This window comes from Physeter macrocephalus, chromosome 6 (genome assembly GCF_002837175.3).
Source record: "Physeter macrocephalus isolate SW-GA chromosome 6, ASM283717v5, whole genome shotgun sequence".
NCBI lineage: Eukaryota > Metazoa > Chordata > Mammalia > Artiodactyla > Physeteridae > Physeter > Physeter macrocephalus.
The window spans coordinates 87,042,300-87,065,528 of NC_041219.1; the positions used below are offsets into that span (position 1 = coordinate 87,042,300).

The window sequence follows — 23,229 nt, forward strand, 5'->3', positions numbered from 1 at the left end:
TCTGGTCCTGGGCTTTTGTTTGTTGGAAGATTTTTAATCGCAGTTTCAATTTCAGTGCTTGTGATTGGTCTGTTTATATTTTCTATTTCTTCCTGGTTCAATCTCGGAACGTTGTGCTTTTCTAAGAATTTGTGCATTTCTTCCAGGTTGTCCATTTTATTGGCATATAGTTGCCTGTAGTAATCTCTCATGATCCTTTGTATTTCTGCAGTGTCAGTTGTTACTTCTCTGTTTTCATTCTAATTCTGTTGATTTGAGTCATCTCCCTTTTTTTCATGATGAGTCTGGCTAATGGTTTATCAATTTTGTTTATCTTCTCAAAGAACCAATTTTTAGTTTTCTTGATCTTTGCTGTCATTTCCTTCATTTCTTTTTCATTTATTTCTGACCTGATCTTTATGATTTCTTTCCTTCTGCTAACTTTGGGTTTTTTTTTTTTGGTTCTTCTTCCTCTAATTGCTTTAGGTGTAAGGTTAGGTTCTTTATTTGAGATTTTTCTTGTTTCTTGAGGTAAGATTGTATTGCTGTAAACTTCCCTCTTAGAACTGCTTTTGCTGCATCCCATATGTTTTGGGTTGTTGTGTCTTCATTGTCATTTGTTTCTAGATATTTTTTGATTTCCTCTTTGATTTCTTCTGTGGTCTCTCGGTTATTTAGTAGCATATTATTTAGCCTTCACGTGTTTGTATTTTTAAATTTTTCCTGTAATTGATATCTAGTCTCATAACGTTGTGTTCGGAAAAGATACTTGATACGATTTCAGTTTTCTTAAATTTACCAAGGCTTCATTTGTGACCCAGAATATGGTCTATCCTGGAGAATGTTTCATGAGCACTTGAGAAGAAAGTGTATTCTGTTGTTTTTGGATGCAGTGTCCTATAAATATCAATTAAGTCCATCTTGTTTAATGTATCATTTAAAGCTTGTGTTTCCTTATTTATTTTCATTTTGGATGTTCTGTCCATTGGTGAAAGTCAGGTGTTAAAGTTCCCTACTATTATTGTGTTACTGTCTATTTCCCCTTTTATGGCTGTTAGCATTTGCCTTATGTATTGAGTGCTCCTATGTTGGATGCATAAATATTTACAATTGTTATATCTTCTTCTTGGATTGATCCATTGATCATTATGTAGTGTCCTTCTTTGTCCCTTGTAATAGTCTTTTTTTGTTTGTTTTAATTTATTTTGGGCTGCATTGGGACATCGTTGCTGCACACGGGCTTTCTCTAGTTGTGGCGAGCGGGGGCTACTCTTCGTTGTGGTGTGCGGGCTTCTCATTGCGGCGGCTTCTCTTGTTGCAGAGCACGGGCTCTAGGCACGTGGTCTTCAGTAGTTGCGGCGCGCGGGCTTCAGTAGTTGTGGTTTGCGGGCTCTAGAGCAGACTCAGTAGTTGTGGTGCATGGGCCTTGTTGCTCCACGGCATGTGGGATCTTCCCGGACCAGGGCTCAAACCCGTGTCCCCTGCATTGCCAGGCAGGTTCTTAACCACTGCACCGCCAGGGAAGCCCCATGTCTTTGTTTTAAAGTCTATTTTGTCTGATATGAGGATTGCTACTCCAGCTTTCTTTTGATTTCTATTTGCATGGAATATCTTTTTCCATACCCTCACTTTCAGTCTGTATGTGTCCCTAGGTCTGAAGTGGGTCTTTTGTAGACAGCATATGTATGGGTCTTGTTTTTGTATCCATTCAGCCAGTCTGTGTCTTTTGGTTGGAACATTTAATCCATTTACGTTTAAGGTAATTATCGATATGTATGTTCCTATTACCATGTTCTTAATTGTTTTGGGTTTGTTTTTGTAGGTCTTTTCCTTCTCTTGTGTTTCCTGCCTAGAGAAGTTCCTTTAGCATTTGTGCTGGTTTGGTGGTGCTGAATTCTCTTAACTTTTGCTTATCTGTAAAGTTTTTAATTTCTCCATTGAATCGGAATGAGATCCTTGCTGAGTAGAGTAATCTTGTTTGTAGGTTTTTCCCTTTCATCACTTTAAATATGTCCTGCCACCCACTTCTGGCTTGCAGAGTTTCTGCTGAAAAATCAGCTGTTAACCTTATGGGAATTCCCTTGTATGTTATTTGTTGCTTTTCCCTTGCTGCTTTTAATATTTTTTCTTGTATTTAATTTTTGATAGTTTCATTAATATTTGTCTCGTTGTGTTTCTCTTTGGGTTTATCCTGTGTGGTACTCTCTGTGCTTGCCAGACTTAATCAACTATTTCCTTTCCCACGTTAGGAAAGTTTTCAAGTATAATCTCTTCAAATATTTTCTCAGCCTCTTTCTTTTTCTCTTTTTCTTCTGGCATCCCTGTAATTCGAATGTTGGTGCGTTTATGTTGTCCCAGAGGTCTCTGAGACTGTCCTCAATTCTTTTCATTCTTTTTTCTCTTTATTGTGCTCTCTGGCAGTTATTTCCACCATTTTATCTTCCAGCTCACTTATCCATTCTTCTGCCTCAGTTATTCTGCTATTGTTTCCTTCTAGTGTATTTTTTTAAATATAAATTTATTTATTTTATTTATTTATTTTTGGCTGTGTCGCGTCTTCGTTGCTGTATGCAGGCTTTCTCTAGTTGCAGCAAGCAGGGGCTACTCTTCGTTGCAGTGCACGGGCTTCTCATTGCGGTGGCTTCTCTCATTGTGGAGCATGGGCTCTAGGCGCATGGGCTTCAGTAGTTGCGGCACGCAGGCTCAGTAGTTGTGGCGCACGGGCTCTAGAGCACAAGCTCAGTAGTTGTGGCGCACGGGCTTAGTTGCTCCGCGGCATGTGGGATCTTCCCGGACCAGGGATCGAACCCGTGTCCCCTGCATTGGCAGGTGGATTCTCAACCACTGCGCCACCAGGGAAGCCCCTAGAGTATTTTTTTAAATTAATTAATTTATTTATTTTTGGCTGCATTGGGTCTTCGTTGCTGCATGCGGGCTTTCTCTAGTTGCAGTGAGCGGGGGCTACTCTTCATTGCGGTGCACGGGCTTCTTATTGCAGTGGCTTCTCTTGTTGTGGAGCACAGGCTCTAGGTTCATGGGCTTCAGTAGTTTTGGCACACGGACTTCAGTAGTTGTGGCTCGTGGGCTCTAGAGCGCAGGCTCAGCAGTTGTGGCACACGGACTTAGTTGCTCTGTGGCATGTGGGATCTTCCCAGGCCAGGGCTAGAACCCGTGTCCCCTGCATTGGCAGGTGGATTCTTAACCACTGCGCCACCAGGGAAGTCCAGCCCCTAGAGTATTTTTAATTTCAGTAATTGTGTTGTGGTAGGTTTTTACCTTGCTCCTTTGTCTGTAACATATTTTTTTTGTCGTTTCTTTTTTTTTTTTTTCCTCTTTTTGCTGGTGGTGCTGTATTCCTGTCTTACTGGTTGTTTGGCCTGAGACGTCCAGCACTGGAGTTTGCAGGCAGTTGGATAGAGCCGGGTCTTGGTGCTGAGATGAGGACCTCCGGGAGGTCTCATTCTGATTAATATTCCCTGGGGTCTGAGGTTCTTTGTTAGTCCAGCGGTTTGGACTCAGAGCTCCCACCACAGGAGCTCGGGCCCGACCTCTGGCCTGGGAACCAAGGTCTCGCAAGCTTCGTGGAGTGGTTTTAAAAAAATAAAGAAAGAAAGAAAGGAAGAAAGAGAAAAAGGAGCAGTACAATATCAAAAAATAAAAAACAAAATAAAATTAGCAAGATAAAAAATATAGTAGGAAAAATAAAACTATAGTTGAAGCAACTGGTTGCTGGGGGTTCCTCCCGTCCCCTTAGGTGTCCATGGTTCCCCACCGGTTCCTGGTAGGTGCCCTAGTTGTGAGGGGACACGAATTCCACGTCCTTCTAGTACGCCATCTTGACTCTGCCCCTCTCCACAAGTGTTATATTTGTGGAAATGGAGCCTCTTACCCTCAGCCCTGCCGAGGGTTGGAGATGGCAGGAAGTTCAGTAGAGATCTAGGGAAGAGACTGACTCACTGTCATACCTCATTTCTGGCTCTAGTGGATCAATCTTCCTGTCCTAAACCTTACTAAGGATCCCCTGAAGACCCCTGGGAGGTTGGACCATGGCACAAGAACGGCCTTCATCCACCACCGGGAACAAGTGTGGAAGAGATGCATCAACATTTGGTGAGACATGGCAAAGGGTCTCCTGGGCCAGGGGTCTGTAGATCCTGGAGGCAATGAGGTCACCACCCCTCTGCCTTGGGCTTCCCGGCCCTCTCTAGCTCAGAGCTGTGTATCATTCAACATATCAAATTATCAGTCCTTTTTGTGGAACTCCAGGCTGGGCAACAGTAGTTCCATTTCATCTCCAGTGACTTGCTTTCCTTTTTGGTTTAATTCTGTGAACCTGTTCCCTCCTTATGTCATTATTACTTTCTGAGCCTTTACCTGAAGCTCAGCAAGGTTAGGTATAAGGTTGCAGGGAATAATCTCATACATAGGTCATTCATTTTTCACATGTAGGAGTGAAGCCTGGATTGAATTCCTGGCTGTGCCACTTTTTAGCTGTGTAACCTTGGTCAAGTTACTTAATCACTCTGTCCCTCAATTTCATCTGTAAAAGGGAGCCTATCTTACAAGGTTGTAGTGATGATTAAATGAGTAAAACACTTAGAACAGTGCCTAGCCCATATTAATCCCATCAAGAGTTAGCTATTATTATTATTATTATCATCGCCATCATCATATGGAGGATGAATTCCTACAAATGAAGTAGCTGGGTTCAAAGGGTATGTTCATTTGTAATTTCATGAGCTATTGCCATATAGTCCTCTGTTTAAGTTGTACATATTTATAGAGCTACCAACAGTGTATGAGACAACTATACTCCAATAAAAATTAAAAAACAAAACAACAAAACAAACACAGTGTATGAGAGTGCCTGTTTCCTAACACATGTGCTATCAAGCTTTGATCTTTGATATTGCATTACAGTTTAATTTGCATGTCTCCTTGAGTGAAGCTAAACATCAAGTCGTGGTCTGAAAAGCCATTCAGTCCTGGGTGCTTTCTCACTTTCTGCCTCTCTAGCTGCTGCTTCTCTTCCTGCTCTCTCTTAAATGTTGGTGTCCCTAGGCTGGACTTGTGACTGATGCTCCACAACTGGGTGTTCTCTTGTCTGCCCAACACCCTCAGTCAGATATTCCACAGGCTTCATACACTCAGCATGTTCAAAATCAATCTCTGCATTTTCCTCTCTAAGCCGGCTTCTTCCTTGTGTTTTTCATCTCAAGGAATGGCCTTCCTAGTCATATAGAAGCAGGTGGTTTGAATGTAGGCTCTGGAGCAGGCATACAGGTTGAATCCTGACTCTGCTATTTCCTACTTAGTTCACCTTTGATAATTAACCTCTTCATACTCTCTGTTCTCTCATCTAAAAATGCTGATGATAACAATACCTATTTTGTTGGGTTGTGATAAAGGCTGAATTAGATGATGGATGTGACACATCTAGCCCAGCCCTGGCACAGTGTAAGCAGTATTAGATGCTATAATTATCACCTGGGTGTTTCCCTTGATGTTGCTCTTTCTTTTTTTTCAAAAATTTATTTAATTTATTCATTTTTGGCTGTGTTGGGTCTTCGCTGCTGCACGTAGGCTTTCTCTAGTTGCAGTGAGCGGGGGGCTACTCTTTGTTGCGGTGCGCGGGCTTCTCGTTGTGGCTTCTCTTGTTGCAGAGCATGGGCTCTAGGCGCACAGGCTTCAGTAGTTGTGGCATGTGGGCTCAGTAGTTGTGGCTCATGGGCTCTAGAGCACAGGCTCAGTAGTTGTGGTGCACGGGCTTAGCTGCTCCACAGCATGTGGGATCTTCCCAGACCAGGGCTTGAACCCGTGTTCTCTGCATTGGCAGGTGGATTCTTAACCACTGCGCCACCAGGGAAGTCCCCGATATTGCTCTTTCCCTTACTAATGTCTAATTAGTCCTCAAATCCTGTCCATTCTACTTCCTCGAGCACTCAAATCTGTCTTCTTTTCTCCATCCCCAGTGGTTCAGGCCACTTTGGCCGTTCTTCTAGATTCCTGAAGTAGCCTCTTAACCCGTTTCTTTCTCTCCATTCTTTTTCCCCTCTAATCTGCAGCCAGACTGATCTTTCTACAATGCCAATGTGATCAGTTTATTCCTCAGCTTAAACTCCTGTGGCTTTCCATTCACTATCTTAGGGCAAGTCTTTTTTTTTTTTTAATAATTTGTTTCTTAAATTTATTTTATTATTATTATTTTTTTAATAAATCTACCTATTTATAAATCTATTATTTATCAATCGATCTATTTTTTCTAAATCTATAAAATTTATTTTTGGCTGCGTTGGGTCTTTGTTGCTGCGTGTGAGCTTTCTCTAGTTGCAGTGAGCGGGGGCAACTCTTCATTGCAGTGCGCGGGCTTCTCATTGCAGTGGCTTCTCTTGTTGCGGAGCAGGGGCTCTAGGCACGCGGGCGTCAGTAATTGTGGCACTCGGGCTCAGTAGTTGTGGCTCGAGGGCTCTAGAGCACAGGCTCAGTAGTTGGTGCCACGGGCTTAGTTGCTCCACGGCATGTGGGATCTTCCCGGACCAGGGCTTGAACCCGTGTCCCCTGCATTGGCAGATGGATTCTTAACCACTGTGCCACCAGGGAAGTCCCTTAGGGCAAGTCTTGACTCCTTGATCTGTGCACAAAGCCCTGAAAGACCTCTAAGCCTTAGTTACCTCACTGGTGGACAATTTATATATTGTCCTTTCATGGGTACAATGAAAGGACTATATAAAGTACATGTCACATAGTTGTCACTCATTAAATGTGAGTGTTCTTATTTTTAATACATGTTTATTCAGTGAATGAACAGATGAACTTAGAGAGGAGACTGAAGGGATCAGAGTAAGTGGCTCACAGCTCCCTCTCCTCTTCAGGCGTGATGTGGGACTTTTTGGTGTGCTGAATGAAATTGCAGACTCAGAGGAGGAGGGTAAGTGTGTTTACCTCCAGCCTTCTCTAGTTTTATGGTTGCCCTCTCCCCTCCATATTCTCCCTAATTCATCCCAATACCTGTTGGCCCAGTGCCTTTCCCTTTAGCCCTGTATTTCCCGGCCCATTTGACTCTGCTGGTGCCATCTTCCCTTCCCCTCTGCCTACCCCCATACCATAGAGTGGGTGTCCAGAGCACTTGTTGGGTGGAAGGATCTGGGGAGTGCTTGCCCTAGCTCATCCCTCACTTAGGAGGGTGCCCAGTGAGAACCCTGTGAATGATTTAATCACAGCTGCTTTCTCAACCCCACAGTGTTTGAGTGGGTGAAGACGGCGTCCAGCTGGGCCCTGGCACTCTGTCGATGGGCCTCCTCCCTCCATGGGTCTCTGTTTCCCCATCTGTCTGTAAGTTTGGCTTCCTCCCCTGGCCCTCCTTGGCTGCTGCTCCCCCACTCCCACCCCCTCTCCACTTCCTATGTCTTAGGGTCACGGTGTGATAAGACTGCAGAGGGTATGAATGGTCCAGCTCCCCTATGGGAGCATGGAGGGGATAAGCTCCTTTTTCCCAGTGCAACCTCTGTCCGCTTTATTACAGCTCAGGAGTGAAGATCTGATTGCTGAATTCGCTCAAGTCACAAACTGGTGAGTGTACAAGCTCTGGAGCTTTCGTGGAAGCAAGTCCTGAACCTTGGAACTTCTTCTGGGGAGAGGGAGATCAAGGCAGAGACTCCTCACACCCCTTTCCTGACTGCTCCCCACATTCTCCCTCCTACCTCCCCCAAAAAGAAAGAAAAGAAGCAGTGAAAAATAATACTGTCCTCACACAGAAGGGAACCTGAGCTCTGGGCCGGGTATGGCGAGGTGCAGGTCAGGACTTCTCACTCTCACTCCTGCCCCAGGTCCAGCTGCTGCTTGAGGGTCTTTGCATGGCACCCACACACCAACAAGTTTGCGGTGGCCCTGCTAGATGACTCCATCCGTGTGTATAATGCCAACAGGTATGTGGGGGGCACGCTGGGTGGACTCGGAGTCTTCAGTCTCCATCGGTCAGTCCCCACTTCCTTCTCCAGCCTTGGTGCCCAGGGAGTCCTGCAGTTCCTGGGCCTGGTCCGTGGCTCCTTCCAGAACTGGGGTCAGGGAGGCCCCACAACTGGATGCGTCCTCTTTCCAGATCCAGTCCTTATCCTGTCCTCTGTCCCACAATACCCACAGGCCCTGGATGATCAGCTTTCTCTCTGGATTACCCTCCTCAACCACAACTCAGGTCCCCTGCGCCTTAGTGTCCCTGCTTTGACCCCATCCCCTCCCCTTTCACCCCAGCACTATAGTCCCCTCCCTGAAGCACCGGCTGCAGCGAAATGTGGCGGCCCTGGCCTGGAAGCCCCTCAGTGCCTCCGTGTTGGCTGTGGCCTGCCAGAGCTGCATTCTCATCTGGACCCTGGACCCCACGTCCTTGTCTACCCGGTGAGTCCCAGCAGTCTCTCTCTTACCTTGGCCTGAGGGTCGTGGCCATGCTGGGGTGGTGAGAAGGTCTGGAAGGAGAAGTTCCTTTTCCTCACAGCACTTCCCAGGGCTACGGGAGAAGCAGACCTAAGGCCAAGGTGGAGGTGCTGAGAAGATCTAATCTAGAGAAAGGGACAGAACTGGGGGCTTCTGGGGTTGTGGGGAGTTTGTACCTATGGTTCATGGATTGGAAAGACTGTCTCTTTCAGAGGACTGCCAGATGTAGGTTTAAAGGAAAGGGGTAAGGGAATTAATATGGATAAAAGCTGAAACCGATGAAATTGGAAAAAATCCCCATGAGGACTAACTAAATATAAAACCAGAAACTGGTTCTTTAAATTCTGAATAAAGAAGAAAACCTTTTGGCCAGCTTTATTAAGGTAAAATAGAAAATCAAAGTACACTATTTTCAAAATGGGAAAGGAGAGATAACCACAAATATGGAAGAAAATAGAAGAATTATTAGAGCATATTATATATAAGTTTAGACTAAACAGATTTGAAAACCTAAAGGAAATGTTTGTCTAGAAAAATATATGTTATCAAAGTGGACTGTAGAAGCAATTAAAACGGATGAGCTCTACCCCTAAAAACAGATGCCAGGCTGAGATGGTTTTATGAGAGTTCTATCTAATTGTCAAAGAAAAGATAATCTCCATGTTATCTGAACTAATCCAGATCATAGAAAAATTTGGAAAGCCTCCTGATTTGTTTTATTTTCATTTTAATAAACTTTGTGCATAATTTTAGATTTTTAGAAAAGCTGCAAAGATAGAGTTTTGGTATACCCTTCACACCATCGTTAACATCTGATATTACCATGTTAGATTTGTCAAAACTAAGAAACTGACATTTGTATATTGTTATTAACTAAACTCCAAACTTTGTTCTGATTTCACCAGTTTTCTCATTAATGTCCTCTTTCTGTCCCAGGATCAGTCCTGATTTATTTCTTTTTATACAAATCTTTTTAAAAAAATATATTTTATTTATTTATTTATTTGGCTGCGCGGGTCTTCAGTTGTGGCACTCGGGATCTTTGTTGGGGCACGCGGGATCTCTCATTGCGGCGCATGGGCTCTCTAGTTGTTGCACACAGGCTCTAGAGCACACGGGCTTGGTTGCCCCGCGGCATGTGGGATCTTAGTTCCCCGACCAGGGCTCGAACCCACGTCCCCTGAGTTGGAAGGTGTATTCTTAACCATTGGAGCATCAGGGAAGTCCCCATACTGTTTTATTTCCATAGAGCTAATGTAACCTAAACCTGACAATAGGTGGTATAAGAAAGAAAATATTTGAGCCTAGATTTTATTTATTTATTTAGTTACTTACTTCCCCCCTTTCCTCCTTCCTTACTTTACTTCCTTACCATGCCTCAAGGCTTGCAGGATCTTAGTTCCCCGACCAGGGTTTTTTTTTTTTTTTGTTTTAAATTTTTATTGCAGTATAGTCAATTTACAATGTTGTGTTAGTTTCTGCTGTACAGCAAAGTGAATCAGTTATACATATACATATATCCACTCTTTTTTTAGATTATTTTCCCATATAGGCCGTTACAGAGTATTGAGTAGAGTTCCCTGTGCTATACAGTAGATCCTTAGTTATGTATTTGATATACTGACCAGGGATTGAACCTGCACCCTTGGCAGTGAAAGCATGGAGTCCTAACCACTGGACTGTCAGGGAATTCCCCTGAGTGTAGATTTTAAAATGCTTAATAAAATATTAGCAAATAGAGTCCAAAAGCAAACTATTCACCATTAGGAAATCTATTAAAATGATTTGTTACATTAGCAAATTAAAGGAGAAAAGTGTTTATATAAATAAATGCCCTTCTCAATAAGCATTCAGCTGAATATATAAATAGGAATACAAAGAGACAACCTAAACATAAAGAGTATATATGCAAAATCAGTGGCTACCATATTGAACAGTGAAACAGGAAATACTAAAGGTATTTCCAATAATGTCAAGATAAAGACAGAGATGTCATTATCACCATTATTAACCAACATTATTTGTGGAGGTTCTTTTGAGGGCAGTTAAGACAAGAAAAGGAAACATGGTAAAGTCTTGTCAAAGAAGAGAAAATTATTTTTATTTGACGATGATATGATTTTAAACCTAGATAAGACAAGAGATTCAACCAAAAAAACCTATTTAATCTAATAAGAAATTTAAGTAGTAAGGTAACTGGATCCAAGAAACTGAAAATGTTATAGCTTCCCTTTGTACCAACAATAATCAGTTGAGAAATTGCAATGGAAAATATGTTATATTTACAGTAGGTACAACAATTACTATAGATTACTAGGAATAAATTGTTAAATTTATTTAATCTGTTAGACATCTGAAGAAAGTGGTTGAAGAATATTAAACAAGAGCTGAATTAATGGAGGGACGTGTTATATTCCTGGGTAGGAAAATTTAATCATAAAGATGTCAAATTAAGTGTATTTCCCATCAGAATTCTGCTGGTTTTTGTTTGTTTTTGTGAACTGGACAAAATAATAGAGTTTTTATGAAAGAATAAATGTGGAAGGTTGCCAAGAAAAGTTTGAAAAGGAAGCATATTGAGAGGAGATTTGTCCTATGAGGTACTGAAATATTTTATGAAGTTATAGTAATAGAAAGTTATTGGCATAAGATCAAACAGATCAGGGTAACAGAACAACATTCAGGAACAGATCTAGGAATTTATGGAAATTTAATATATGATGAATTTGGATTTGCATTGCAATAGAGAAGTTTAGATTTTTTTTGTTTGTTTTTTAGTGGTTTTGGCATAATTGGCTATCCATTTAGAAAATAATACAGTTCGTCCTTGCTTTACACTTTATATACAAATAAATTCCAAGCAGACAAAAGAACTAAATGTAAAAATAAATAAATAAAAGGACTAGAAGAATGTATAGAATGCTTTTTGGCCCATTCAGAATTATAGTATTATAATAATAATTATTATTATTTTTTGGCCTTACCGTGAGGCTTGTGGGGTCTTAGTTCCCTGACTGGGGATTGAACCCTGGCCCTCAGCAGTGAGAGCATGGAGTCCTAACCACTGGACCGCCAGGGAGTTCCCAGTATGCTAGTATTATTAAAGTTGAAATGTTTGATAATATCCAATACTAGCAAGACTAGGAAAACTACTAGTAGAGTATTTGTGGTACAAACTTTTCAGAAAATACTTGTTGGCATATTTATCTTTTGAAAGGTTCAAGCCTTTTTTTACCTGCAGTTCCATTTTAATACTCTATTCTACACAAATAATGACAAGAGTACATAAAGATATAGGGAATATTTTTTGCAGTACCGTTTGTAATAAAAAATTACAAACAACTGAAATATCCGTTTGTGGTGGCATGACTGAATAAATTATAGTTCATCTATTCAGTGGAATACAGTGCGGCCACTGAAAAGAATAAGGTGGATCTCTGTAAACTGATGTATTGTAAAGTTAAGAGAGTTAGTTGTAGACTGGTGACCTAAGACCTCATTACAGCTTACGGTGGGTATAGTTGGGAGGAAAAAGGACAAGGTGGCATTAATTTGGCTAGTAGCCTGTCAGGCCAAGTATGTGGCTCTGGAGATACAGAGCTGATGGACACAGCCGGGGTCCTCAACTAGTTCCCAGTCTAGTCGGGGAGGTTGCCACATGCGCCATCTTTGATGAGGAGAAAATGATGTGGGAGCACCGAGGAGGGAAGCTAATTCTGACAAGGAAAGGCAGAAAGACAGATTTAGGAGCACAGGATGAATTCTGGAGAGTGGCAGATAACTGTAGGAAGAGAAGAGATTGGAACCTTGAAGTGATGGCATGGATTATCCCATGCTCCAGGCAGGATGGTCCTGTGGGGAGAGGGCTCTCATCTAGAGCAGAACATGCATCTCCCCAGCCCAGTACCTTCTAGCTTTACTGGTCAAAAGTTTTTGTCTCTTTTGTCCCTTTCACCCATTTTCCTTTCTGGACCTCCTGATAGTGACTGCCCTTCCTTCCTTCGTTTTTTTCCTTTTTCTTTAACTTCCATGATCCTTATTCATTTTCCCCAACCTGGATTTGAATTTAGAGGGGCCATTGGGATTGGGAAGTTTTAGCAGGAGGAGGCAAGGGAATAGAATCATGGGGCTTTCTTCCTGTTGTCTTCTGACTGCACACCCCGTTTCCCCTCGGCAGACCCTCTTCTGGCTGTGCCCAAGTGCTCTCTCACCCCGGGCACACACCTGTCACCAGCTTGGCCTGGGCCCCCAGTGGGGGTCGGCTACTCTCAGCTTCACCTGTGGATGCTGCCATCCTGGTGAGTTGGTCCCCACGCCTCTTTTGGTCATTTCAGCCACCCCTCAGAATTGAGGAGAGAGCTTTCTTTGCCTGGTGGTGGGAAATACCCTGGGGGAAGAAGAGGAGTAGCTGTCCATTCAGTCTTAAACATATCCAGGGGAAGGCGCTGCACCAGCCTGACTCCTCAGATGTAGCTTCCTGCCTGCTGTCAGTATAAACATAACCCTATTTCCTCCTGTTTTAACAGTCCCTTTCCCGCGTCCTCCCCTCTGGTTCTTTGTACCTTAGGGAAGGGCGGCCCCCCGTGGGATGGTAGGGATGCTTGAGTCTCCCCTGTCTCACTCTCATCCCCTTTCTCCTAGGTATGGGATGTCTCAACAGAGACCTGTGTTCCCCTTCCCTGGTTTCGGGGAGGTGGGGTTACCAACCTGCTCTGGTCCCCGGATGGCAGCAAAGTCCTGGCTACCACTCCTTCAGCTCTCTTTCGGTGAGTAGGGGGAGGGCGGGGAGGGGGGCAGGAACGACCTAGAGAAAGGCACTAGGCTCCTGGAACTGCAAGTGCCACAACCTACTGTCTGCGTTCCCATTCACCTGAACGTGGGACTGACAAGAAGGGAAGTCCAGGCTGTGACACCTAGAGTTCCTAAGCTGTGACCTGCCTCTCTTTGGCACAGAGTCTGGGAGGCCCAGATGTGGACTTGTGAGCGGTGGCCTACCCTATCAGGGCGATGCCAGGTAGGAGGGACTGTGCGTCTCAGGAGATTGGGCCCTGCTCCCCCGGGCGTGTCCCCCCACCTCCTCTACTTCTCTTCCTCGTGTGCTTCCCTCCTGTATTCCCATAGACCAGGGAATACTGACAAGAAGGGAAGTCCAGGCTGTGACACCTAGAGTTCCTAAGCTTTTGCTCCCTGACACCAGACTGGCTGCTGGAGTCCTGATGGAAACCGCCTGCTGTTCACTGTGTTGGGGGAACCGCTGATTTACTCCTTGTCGTTCCCAGAACGTTGTGGTGGTGAGTCCAGGGAAACACTTCTGGATGCACATCTGGGGTAGTCGGAGGGAGACAGGAACCATCTGGAATATGCTGCTCTGAAGGATAAAGGGAAGTAAAGAAGCTTGGGGGGAAAAAAAAAAGGAATAAGCCTGGGAGCCTTGAGAGGTGTTGATGCCTGTGATGGAGAGGAGGCAGGGGCCAGTGGGAGGCCCCTTTCTTGTCCTTATGAGCCTCTGCCCTGATCCACAGGTGAGCGAAAGGGGTGCGTTGGAGGCGCGAAGTCAGCTACGATTGTGGCAGATCTGTCTGAGACAACAGTACAGACACCGGATGGAGAGGAAAGGTGAGCTGGGTGGGCGAGCGAGGGGCAGTGAGACGAAGCTGGGAGGGACCACGCTGAGCCCTCCCAACCTGCTGTTCTGACCCATAGGCTTGGGGGAGAGGCTCACTCCATGGTCTGGGACCCAAGTGGGGAGCGGCTGGCTGTGCTCATGAAAGGTAAGAGGAGGGGAGGGAGGCCTTTGCTCAGGCTGCACCATCTTCCCATTAATTGACTGTTTCCAGGCCCTGGCTGCAGTTCTTCCCTGCCCCTGCCCTGGGATTCTGCCTCCAGAGTTCCCTATCCCTGCATCCACTTCTTACAGGAAATCCACGGGTCCAGAATGGTAAACCGGTCATCCTCCTTTTTCGCACTCGAAACAGCCCTGTGTTCGAGCTGCTTCCTTGGTAGGTGCTGGGCAGGTGTGGCTCCCCCCGGCCTCCCATACCAAACCCATACCCTCTACACCTGCCTTCTGCCTCCAGCAGCCTGCTCACCTTTCCTTCTGCCCCTAGTGGCGCTGTCCAGGGGGAGCCAGGAGCCCAGGCCCAGCTCATCACTTTCCATCCTTCCTTCAACAAAGGAGCTCTGCTCAGTGTGGTGAGTAGGCCAGCTGCTGCGGTTGCAGGAGTGGGCTGAGGAGCTGAGGGCTGCAGCTGCTGTGTGTCTCTGCTGTATGGCCTTCTTTGGGCTCAGACTGGTCACACTTTGCTTTCCCCTCTCTCTGCAGTGCTGGTCCACGGGCCGGATCGCCCACATCCCTCTGTACTTTGTCAATGCCCAGTTTCCACGTTTTAGCCCAGTGCTTGGCCGAACTCAAGAGCCCCCAGCTGGGGGCGGAGGCTCTATTCATGATCTGCCCCTCTTTACTGAGACGTCCCCAACCTCTGCCCCTTGGGACCCTCTCCCAGGGCCATCCCCTGGTCGGCCCCACTCCCGCATTCAATAATAAAAAGTGTCCTTTTTTGTTTTCCACTCAATTATGAGACTCTTATCTTTACCCAGCATTGGGGAGTTAAGATCTTGGCTCTTTCACTTTTTAGTCATTTCTTGTGAATTTGGTCAAGTTATTTACCCTTAGAAACTGGATAGTTTTCAAATGATTTGGAAAGCAAAGCTGAGAAAATACCTAGCACAGGCTCTGGCGCATAACAGATGTTGCACTTTTCCCAAGTTTCAGCAAGTTCCCAGAATGATGCAAGGCAGTAATGGAGCAATACTTCGTCAGTATGAGACAGAAGAGATTTTATTGGACTAGGGAATTTGTGGGAGGCATAGGTGCTGGGCGCTGGGCCAAGGTGGCACGGGCCATGCTCAGGGCACCCTCTCGGGTACGGTGCCCCCCAATGAAGCCACTGCCATGGACAAAGACACAGCCAGGAATCCCACTGACCTGGTCCAGGGCCTCATCCCGAAGACCCCGCCACGGCTCTGGTAGCGGCAGCCTATGAGTAAGCAGAAAGAGGGAGTTGGTGGGAGCAAACGGAGGCCTTGAGCTGGGAGAGGGGAGCAGAAGCCTAGGTTAGTGCCCTCCTCCTCTGATAGGGTTGAAACAGGCCTGAAGGGCTGCAGGGTGGTCCCCTAGGGCCTCACCTGCTCTGGAATGAATGGGGCTCCTTAGGCACACACTGTACCCGCCACTGTCCAGCCTGGTCCGTGTAGATAACAAAGGCGATGGTCCCCGGGGAGGACAGCCCCGATTCCAGGTGGTAGAGGTGCTCCTTCCAGGGGCATCCACCCTTCACCAGTTCTATTATCTCCCCGCTTGGGTCCACCTGAAAAGGAAGTGGAGCAGGGATAGAAGGTTTAGGGTAGGAGTGGGAGCCCCTGTTGGCCAGCAGCCTGCCAGGAATCACTAACCTGAGCCACAGTGCCTCCTCCCAGGCCAGTACCTGGAACCGCTGGGCCAGGGCCTCTTCCACCAGGGCCCGGGCTGGCAGCCAGCTGTGCTGGTAGAAGTCTAGTCTCTGCAGAAACTCCTCTCGAACCAGGTCCATTGCACGCTTGAACCCGGCCTGGGAATCACATGGGAATTAGAACCACAGTGCTGGCCCAAACTGCTAACTCTGCTAGGGCTTGACATGGCAGCCTCTCATTTTCCCCTGAGGTTCTCACGTGCCTCACGGTCTCTTCCCCACGGTCGTCCTCACCTCAGTGTCTTGGTTGGGCTGGTTCCAGGTGGGATTAAGCCGAGCAACCCGGGCGCTCAGCGTAGTGGTCAGCGCGTACCGAGGCTCTCCCTCCTCCCACTGAGAGATCCCGTTGTCCACTGCATCCACCTCCTCCACGAAGTTCTCGTACATCTAAGGCAGCATAGGAGAAATGCTCTGGAGGGCGCCTACCATTTGCATAAAGCTTTACAGGTCTCAAAGTTTGTGCATACACAGTCTTTAATCTTTACTACAGCCCTGCAAGGCTCTCCCAACATTAACTGGATGAGGAAGGGGGGAATTGGGGAGTTCAGCAGCTGGCTAAAGGTCAGAGCGCATACAGTGCTGGGGCTGGAATTCAGATCACCTGATTTCTAATCCAGTGCTCACTCTAGTACCGCTCAAAGCCTGAGCCAAGGCCAGCCTGTGTGGGGAGGGGCCTGCTGCCTTCTGAACAAGGAAAAGTCTAGAGTTCCATGAGGGGTTCTGTGGGAGTGGATCCTCATGGCCCGGGGGCGTAAACCTCCAGGTGGGCTGAGCAGGCTATTCACTGATCCAGTTAAGAGGTACAGGAGGGGGGCTTCCCTGGTGGCGCAGTGCTTGAGAATCCGCCTGCCAGTGCAGGGGACAAGGTTCAAGCCCTGGTCCAGGAAGATCCCACATGCCTTAGAGCAACTAAGCCCACGATCCACAACTACTGAGCCTGCGCTCTAGAGCCCGCAAGCCACAACTACTGAGCCCATGTGCCACAACTACTGAAGCCCGCGTGCCTAGAGCCTGTGCTCCACAACAAGAGAAGCCACCGCAGTGAGAAGCCTGCGCACTGCAATGAAGAGTAGCCCCCGCTCGCCGCAACTAGAGAAAGCCTGCGTGCAGCAACAAAGACCCAACGCAGCCAAAAAAAAAAAAGAGGTACAGAAGGGTCTGGCCAAGCACACCAATCAGGTGGGAGAAGATGAGTACTGGACTAGACATCAGGGCTGGGATGTGGTCCCAGGGAAGCCCATGATGTGCCACGTGGCATCAGCAGTTGCCGTATCTCCTGAGCCTAAAGAAATGGTAGGATGATGCCTCAAGAATCTGGGGGCAGAAAACTATACGGGATATCAGTGTTTAATGCAAAATTGCCCAACAAAATAGGCCTACATAGCAACACATCTGGGGTATGTAGAAAAAGTGCTACTCTCAGGAAGAGTTGGAAAAGAAACTCCTTCCTCTAGATCTGGACCCCAACCTGAGGCACAGTTACAACTTGGGTGTAAGGGAATTCCCTGGCAGCCCAGTGGTTAGGACTCCATGCTTTCACTGCCGAGGGCCTGGGTTCAATCCTTGGGTGGGGAACTAAGATCCCACAAGCTGCGCAGCACAGCCAAAACAAAAAACAACAAAACTGGGTGTAATTCTAATAACTGAAAGATATAAACAGCTCATATAACTCAACATCAAAAAAAACCCACAACAACCCAATTAAAAAATGGGCAGAAAGTTGAATAGATATTTTCCCAAAGAAGACATACAGTTGGCCAACAGGCCATCAACATCACTAATTATCAGAGAAATGCAAATTAAGACCACAATCAGATATCACCTCACACCTGTCAGAATGGCTAGCATCAAAAATACCACAAGTAAGAAACGTTGGTGAGGATGTGGAGAAAAGGGAACATTTGTGCACTGTTGGTGGGAATGTAAATTGGTGCAGCCACTGTGGAAAGCAGTATGGAGGTCCCTCAAAAAGTTGAAAATAGAACTACCATATGACCCAGCAATTCTACTCCTGGGTATATATCCGAAAAAAACAAACACTAATTCGAAAAGATACATGCACCCCAATGTTCACAGCAGCATTATTTACAATAGCCAAGATATGGAAGCAACCTAAGTGTCCATCGATGGATGAATGGATAAAGATGTGGTATACAATAGAATAGTACTTAGCCATAAAACAAAAAATGAAATTTTACCAATTGCAACAACATGGATGGACTTGGAGGGTATTATGCTTAGTGAAATAAGTCAGAGAAAGACAAATACTGTATGACATCACTTATACATGGAATCTAAAAAAGAAAAACTAGTGAATATAACAAAAAAGAAACAGACTCACAAATATAGAGAACAAATTAGTGGCTACCAGTGGGGAGAGGGAAGGGAGGAGGGACAAGATACAGACAGGGTTAAGAGGTACAAACTACTATGTAAAAAATAAATAAGCTACAAGGATATACCGTATGGCACAGGGAATACAGCCAATATTTTATAATAACTATAAATGGAGTACAATCTTTAAAAATTGTGAATCACTATGTAGTTACACCTGAAACATATAATATTGTACATCAACTATCCTCAATAAAAATAAATAAAATAAAAAAGCCTTGGGCATAATTTAGTTCAATTGCTTAGAAACCCCTTAGCAGTAGAAGGGAAAATTGACCCAGGCAGTCTAAAACCTTAGTATTCCAGAAGCTCCAATTTACCGTTCATATTTCTTCAGTTTTGGATCAGAGAACTGAACTCAACAGCCTATCTGCAAAAAACAGAGTTGACTGCACCTGCAGTTTGACTTGCTGAGAACTTCACATTAGTGGGGTCAAGTAGGTGTCCTCAGAATCAACGATTCAACATGCACACCAGGGACGCTAGCCCTGTTCCTTCCCCAACCACAGGCACCTGCTGAGCTGCCTGCAGGGGGCGCTGGTGGAACCAAAGGGGTTTTCATAATCAAACCCTTCCCAGTTTCCCAACTCAGTGTGCCTCCAGTGAATACAGTGGTGGCCGAGATATGCTGCCCTCCACCTTCGGGGCAGCCAGAACCTCAGCCATGTGCTTCCAAACATAAGCAGCCTCCTCTATTACCAAGTTGTTGAACAACTTACATATGTCAGGTCATGCTTTATAGTTTTCAAAGCCCTTCCCCATACATTACCTCATCCACTTCTCACAAGCACCCCAGGATGGAGGCAGGAGAGAGATTAACCATTCCCCTGTGAGAAGATGGGCCTGACTAAGGGAGAGAGCAGTGGGCCAGCACGGGTCAGGAACCCCGACCTGAGCCCAATCCTGAGTGCCACTCCGGCCTGCCTGGTGGAGATGCATGTGGGGGGCATCTCTGTCCTCGAGTCCCCACCTTGTCATAGAGGGTGCCCACCATGCTGTCCTCTTCGCTAGTAACCAGCAACTGGGCCAGCAGCTTCTGCCCGAAGTGCAGATAGATGAGTCCCGCACTGCTCAGCTTGGTCTGCCACGGCTTCCCAGGGGACAGGGAGCTCATGGTCTCCGTGAAAGACCTGAGGAGCACAGGGAGGTGGGGCTGAGGCAGAGCTGCCCCGGTTCACCCACAGTGTCGTGTGCTTGTGCAGGCACAGTGGGGTGGGGCGGCTGGGGAATACTATGGGAGTTGGGAGAAAGCCCAGCTGGGGAGGCTTTGGCTTGTCCACAGGGGTCAACATGGACTTGAGTTTGGAGTCTCCATTCATGCATTCATTCGACAGCGGTTAACTAAATGCTTACCACATGCCAGGCTTCGTGTTGCAGACATTAGAGATGAAAAAACTAAGACCTGTCCCTGCCTTCAAGTTCATCCGCCTAAGGTGGACACACACGCACAAACAACCAAGGGAATGCTCTAGCTAGTTATAAACAAGGAAAAGGCAAGAGGGAGGAAAGGGTTCAGGAGGAGAGCATTCAGGTCATTTCTGAAAGATGAATTAGTGGGTGTTTGCCAGAGAGACAAAGGGTGAAGGAGAAAAGGCACCGCAGGTAGAGGGAACAACATATACAACAGCTAAGAGAAAGGTTTCTCCATGGAACTGGAAGAAAGCAGCTTGCCTTGAGGAATGAGTGGCAAGAGATAAAGCAGGGGCCGGACCAGGCCAGGCCTTGTATGCTACACTTCAGAGTTTGGACTTCATCTGTAGGGTAACACAGAGCCACTGAGAGAGTGTAAGCAGGGCAGTGCATGTCAGAAAGAGCACTGTGCCAGCCAGCACGGAGAAGCGATGCAAAGAGATTACCTGCAGTGGTCCGGGTGAGTAAGGAAGGCAGGGTTTTGAATAGCAGTGCAAGAGAGGACACAAAAAAGGTATGAAAGTTGTTAGGGCAGTAGAAACTACAGCTGTAATTTCTAAATACCAGTCCATCAGAATCACTTAGGGAGCTCATTTTTTGGTTCTAATGATTAATGTTCTATTGCCTAGGGAGATCATTTCATGGGTGTTCATTTTCTTTTTATTAGATTTTAATTAATTTATTTTTATTTTTGGCTGCATTGGGTCTTTGTTGCTGCACGCAGGCTTTTCTCTAGTTGCGGCAACCGGGGGCTACTGTTTGTTGAGGTGCGCGGGCTTCTCATTGGGTGGCTTCTCTTGTCGCAGAGCACGGGCTCTAGGCGCGCGGGCTTCAGTAGTTGTGGCACTTGGGCTCAGTAGTTGTGGCTCGCAGGCTCTAGAGCGCAGGCTCAGTAGTTGTGGCGCATGGGCTTAGTTGCTCCGTGGCATGTGGGATCTTCCCGGACCAGGGCTCAAACCCGTGTCCCCTGCACTGGCAGGCAGATTCTTTTTTAACCACTGCACCACGAGGGAAGCCCCATGGGTGTTCATTTTGTTTTATATTCCAGAAATGTTAAATATATTCTTTTACGTGTCAAACACTGCATAATTTTTTTTTTAAGTATATAAAGTTGGGACTTCCTTGGTGGTCCACTGGCTAAGACGCCACACTCCCAGTACTGGGGGCCCGGGTTCAATCCCTTGTCAGGGAACTAGATCCCACATGCTGCAACTAAAAAAGATCCCCAATGCTGCAACTAAGACCCGGCGCAGCCAAATACATACATACATACATACATACATAGATACACACATATATAAAATAATTAGGAAAAAGGAAGTAGTCAATAATGTCAAGTGCTGGGCTTCCCTGGTGGCGCAGTGGTTAAGAATCCGCCTGCCAATGCAGGAGACAAGGGTTCGAGCCGTGGTCCGGGAAGATCCCACATGCCGCAACGCAACTTAGCCCATGCGCCACAACTACTGAGCCTGTGCTCTAGAGCCCGCGAGCTACGACTACTGAAGCCCGCGCGCCTAGAGCCCGTGCTCCTCAACAAGAGAAGCCACCGCACCGCAATGAAGAGTATCCCCTGCTCGCCGCAACTAGAGAAAGCCTGCATGCAGCAACGAAGACCCAACGCAGCCATAAATAATAATAATAATAAATAAATAATGTAAAGTGCCACAAAGAGGTCAGTTAAGGTGAGACCCTCAACCAGCAACCTGAGCTTGGTGTTGAGGTCACTGGGCCCTTTCCACAAGCATTTCCAGTAGAGAGACTGGGAGAGAACTGGCTGAATGAATGAATAAATGAAAGGATGGATGAATGGAATGTGCAGCCAGGGTCAGCTCTTCTTTTGAAGAGTGGCTGAGAAGTGAGGGTGAGAGATTAGGCTGTAAATACCGGAAGCATTCCCTCCCGACATCATTTATGAAAGTAATACGTGTATTTAGAAAAAAAGGGAGAGAAGTAGCAAGGGAAGGAGAGAGAGAGGGAGAGAAACAGACTTAAAACAAGATAAAACCTCCTCATGACCCCTCGGAGATAACCACTTTATACAGTTTGGTGTATATGAGGGAGGTTTGGGGTTTTTTTCACTCCTTTGTTCTCAAGATGGGAGATGCTTAAGCAGAGTTCCCTGCTGTAGGCAAGAACTAGAAACCCTGCCATGTGAAGTCCCAGAGCAGAAAATGATACACTGGAAAAGGGGCAAGCAGAAGGAAACAATGTCTTCTGAGTTGGGAGAAGGGACCTGTTCAGGAGTGAGAAACTGAGGCTGTCCATGCAGGAAAGGCTCAACTTCCTTTAAAGGGAAGAGACAGGATCACTCACTAAGGTAGTTTGATGAGGCGGGGGCTTGAGAAGAGGGGAAAAGGACTGGAATGGTACTGTGGATAATGGGCTACCCTCGGATAAGACTGATTTCCCAGTGGAAGAGTGTCAATGACAAAAGAAGACAACACACACCTGAACTATCACCACCCACCACAATCGTGTGGGCCCAGCAGTCTGAGGTGGGGCAGCAAGGGCACATGACTGGATTAATCCCAGCTGGGGTATTCACTGGGGTGACGATGGGGCTGGTGGGAGAAAAGCCTGACTGAGCCAAAGAAGGAGGTGAGTTGGAAGGGGCCCAGGGACTGACCCGGGCCAAGGGAGGCCCAAGGCCAGCTAGGTGGGTGCACAGCAGGTGGAGAGCTGGAAGCACGTAAGACGGTAGTCCCATGGGGCTCAAGAGTCTGCTTTCCAGGATGAGGCGGTTCCCTTCGCTGACGCGAACCACGCCGGTAGACTGGAGCACTGAGAAGAGTTGAAGTCAAGGAAAGTTAAAGAAATGGTAGTGGGGGAACCCACCTCTGGTGATGGTCATATCGGTGTCTCTGAGGGTCGTACTCGCCACCCACGTCTACCACGATGTCACAAGAAGCCAGTTTCTCGGGATCCCGGGTCCGCACAATCTCTGCATCCTGCAGGGGACACAGGAGGTGAAGAGGCTGCCGGGGTCGCACAGGTAGGGGATTAATGTTGGGCTTCCAGGGAGCCGGGGAGGGGAGGAGGGTTTGTCCCGGAGAATCGCCGGCAGCGCCCGGGTCAGTTTGCGCTGCCCGTACCCGGTACTCGGGCAGGAGGCGCAGCAACGCGCACGCCAGCGCCTCATCGCAGTGGAAAGTGCCGTTGTGCGTCCCGATTCGGGGCGGGGCCATGAGGTGGCTGCGGGGTCGTTTGGAGAGTGGGACGGACTCCAGGCTGCGCTTGAGATGCGGGTTTCGGAGGGGTGGCGGCAGCAGCAGCAGCAGCAGAGGTAGAGAACCGCGCAGGAAGCGGTGGCCCATGCAGCTTCCCCTATGGTGAGGCAAGACGCCGACCCGGAAGAGGAAGCGCCCAGGCAGCCCCCCACTTCCTCTTGCCGGCCGTTTCCACGACAACCGGCCGCGCAGGGAGGGCGCGCAGCCCGGCACAGAATTTCGACCCCCGCTCCTCGAAGGGCCCCGGGTGGAGCCTCCAAGATGAGCACTGTATCACCCCTGCT

The 23,229-nt window shown here is 46.9% G+C and overlaps 2 protein-coding genes across 3 annotated transcripts in view; one reads left to right on the top strand and one right to left on the bottom strand.

Annotated features, from left to right (window-relative positions):
* Window positions 1-14,973, top strand: part of AAAS (aladin WD repeat nucleoporin) — a 19,338-nt gene extending 4,365 nt beyond the window's left edge. Inside the window, exons 2-16 of one of the 2 annotated variants that reach the window (XM_007125805.4) lie at window positions 3,962-4,089; window positions 6,852-6,907; window positions 7,220-7,311; window positions 7,502-7,548; window positions 7,806-7,904; window positions 8,227-8,370; window positions 12,584-12,704; window positions 13,048-13,172; window positions 13,360-13,420; window positions 13,604-13,697; window positions 13,929-14,022; window positions 14,110-14,177; window positions 14,324-14,405; window positions 14,514-14,598; window positions 14,729-14,973. In XM_007125805.4, the coding sequence (XP_007125867.1) occupies window positions 3,962-4,089; window positions 6,852-6,907; window positions 7,220-7,311; window positions 7,502-7,548; window positions 7,806-7,904; window positions 8,227-8,370; window positions 12,584-12,704; window positions 13,048-13,172; window positions 13,360-13,420; window positions 13,604-13,697; window positions 13,929-14,022; window positions 14,110-14,177; window positions 14,324-14,405; window positions 14,514-14,598; window positions 14,729-14,947 (1,515 nt within the window). In that variant the 3' untranslated portion in view covers window positions 14,948-14,973. The remainder of the gene's footprint in view (window positions 1-3,961; window positions 4,090-6,851; window positions 6,908-7,219; window positions 7,312-7,501; window positions 7,549-7,805; window positions 7,905-8,226; window positions 8,371-12,583; window positions 12,705-13,047; window positions 13,173-13,359; window positions 13,421-13,603; window positions 13,698-13,928; window positions 14,023-14,109; window positions 14,178-14,323; window positions 14,406-14,513; window positions 14,599-14,728) is intronic. The other variant, XM_028491325.2, reaches the window with a different exon arrangement.
* Window positions 14,974-15,228: 255 nt separating this feature from the next.
* On the bottom strand, window positions 15,229-23,083 carry MYG1 (MYG1 exonuclease). The gene is made up of 7 exons (XM_007125766.3): window positions 22,811-23,083; window positions 22,554-22,666; window positions 19,279-19,438; window positions 16,149-16,301; window positions 15,891-16,013; window positions 15,592-15,773; window positions 15,229-15,443 (listed from the first exon to the last, which is right to left on the bottom strand). The coding sequence occupies exons 1-7, from the start codon at window positions 23,030-23,032 to the stop codon at window positions 15,245-15,247; spliced, it is 1,152 nt and encodes a 383-aa protein (XP_007125828.1). The 5' UTR covers window positions 23,033-23,083; the 3' UTR covers window positions 15,229-15,244.
* Between the last annotated feature and the right edge of the window lie 146 nt (window positions 23,084-23,229).

Coding starts and splice junctions, on each gene's coding strand:
- MYG1 (XM_007125766.3), bottom strand. CDS start 23,032: ATGGGCCACCGCTTCCTGCGCGGTTCTCTACCTCTGCTGCTGCTGCTG. Junction 16,302..19,278: donor TGGGCACCCTCTATGACAAG/GTGGGGACTCGA, acceptor ATGCTGCCTTAG/ATGTACGAGAACTTCGTGGA. Junction 15,774..15,890: donor CCCTGGCCCAGCGGTTCCAG/GTACTGGCCTGG, acceptor CTTCCTTTTCAG/GTGGACCCAAGCGGGGAGAT.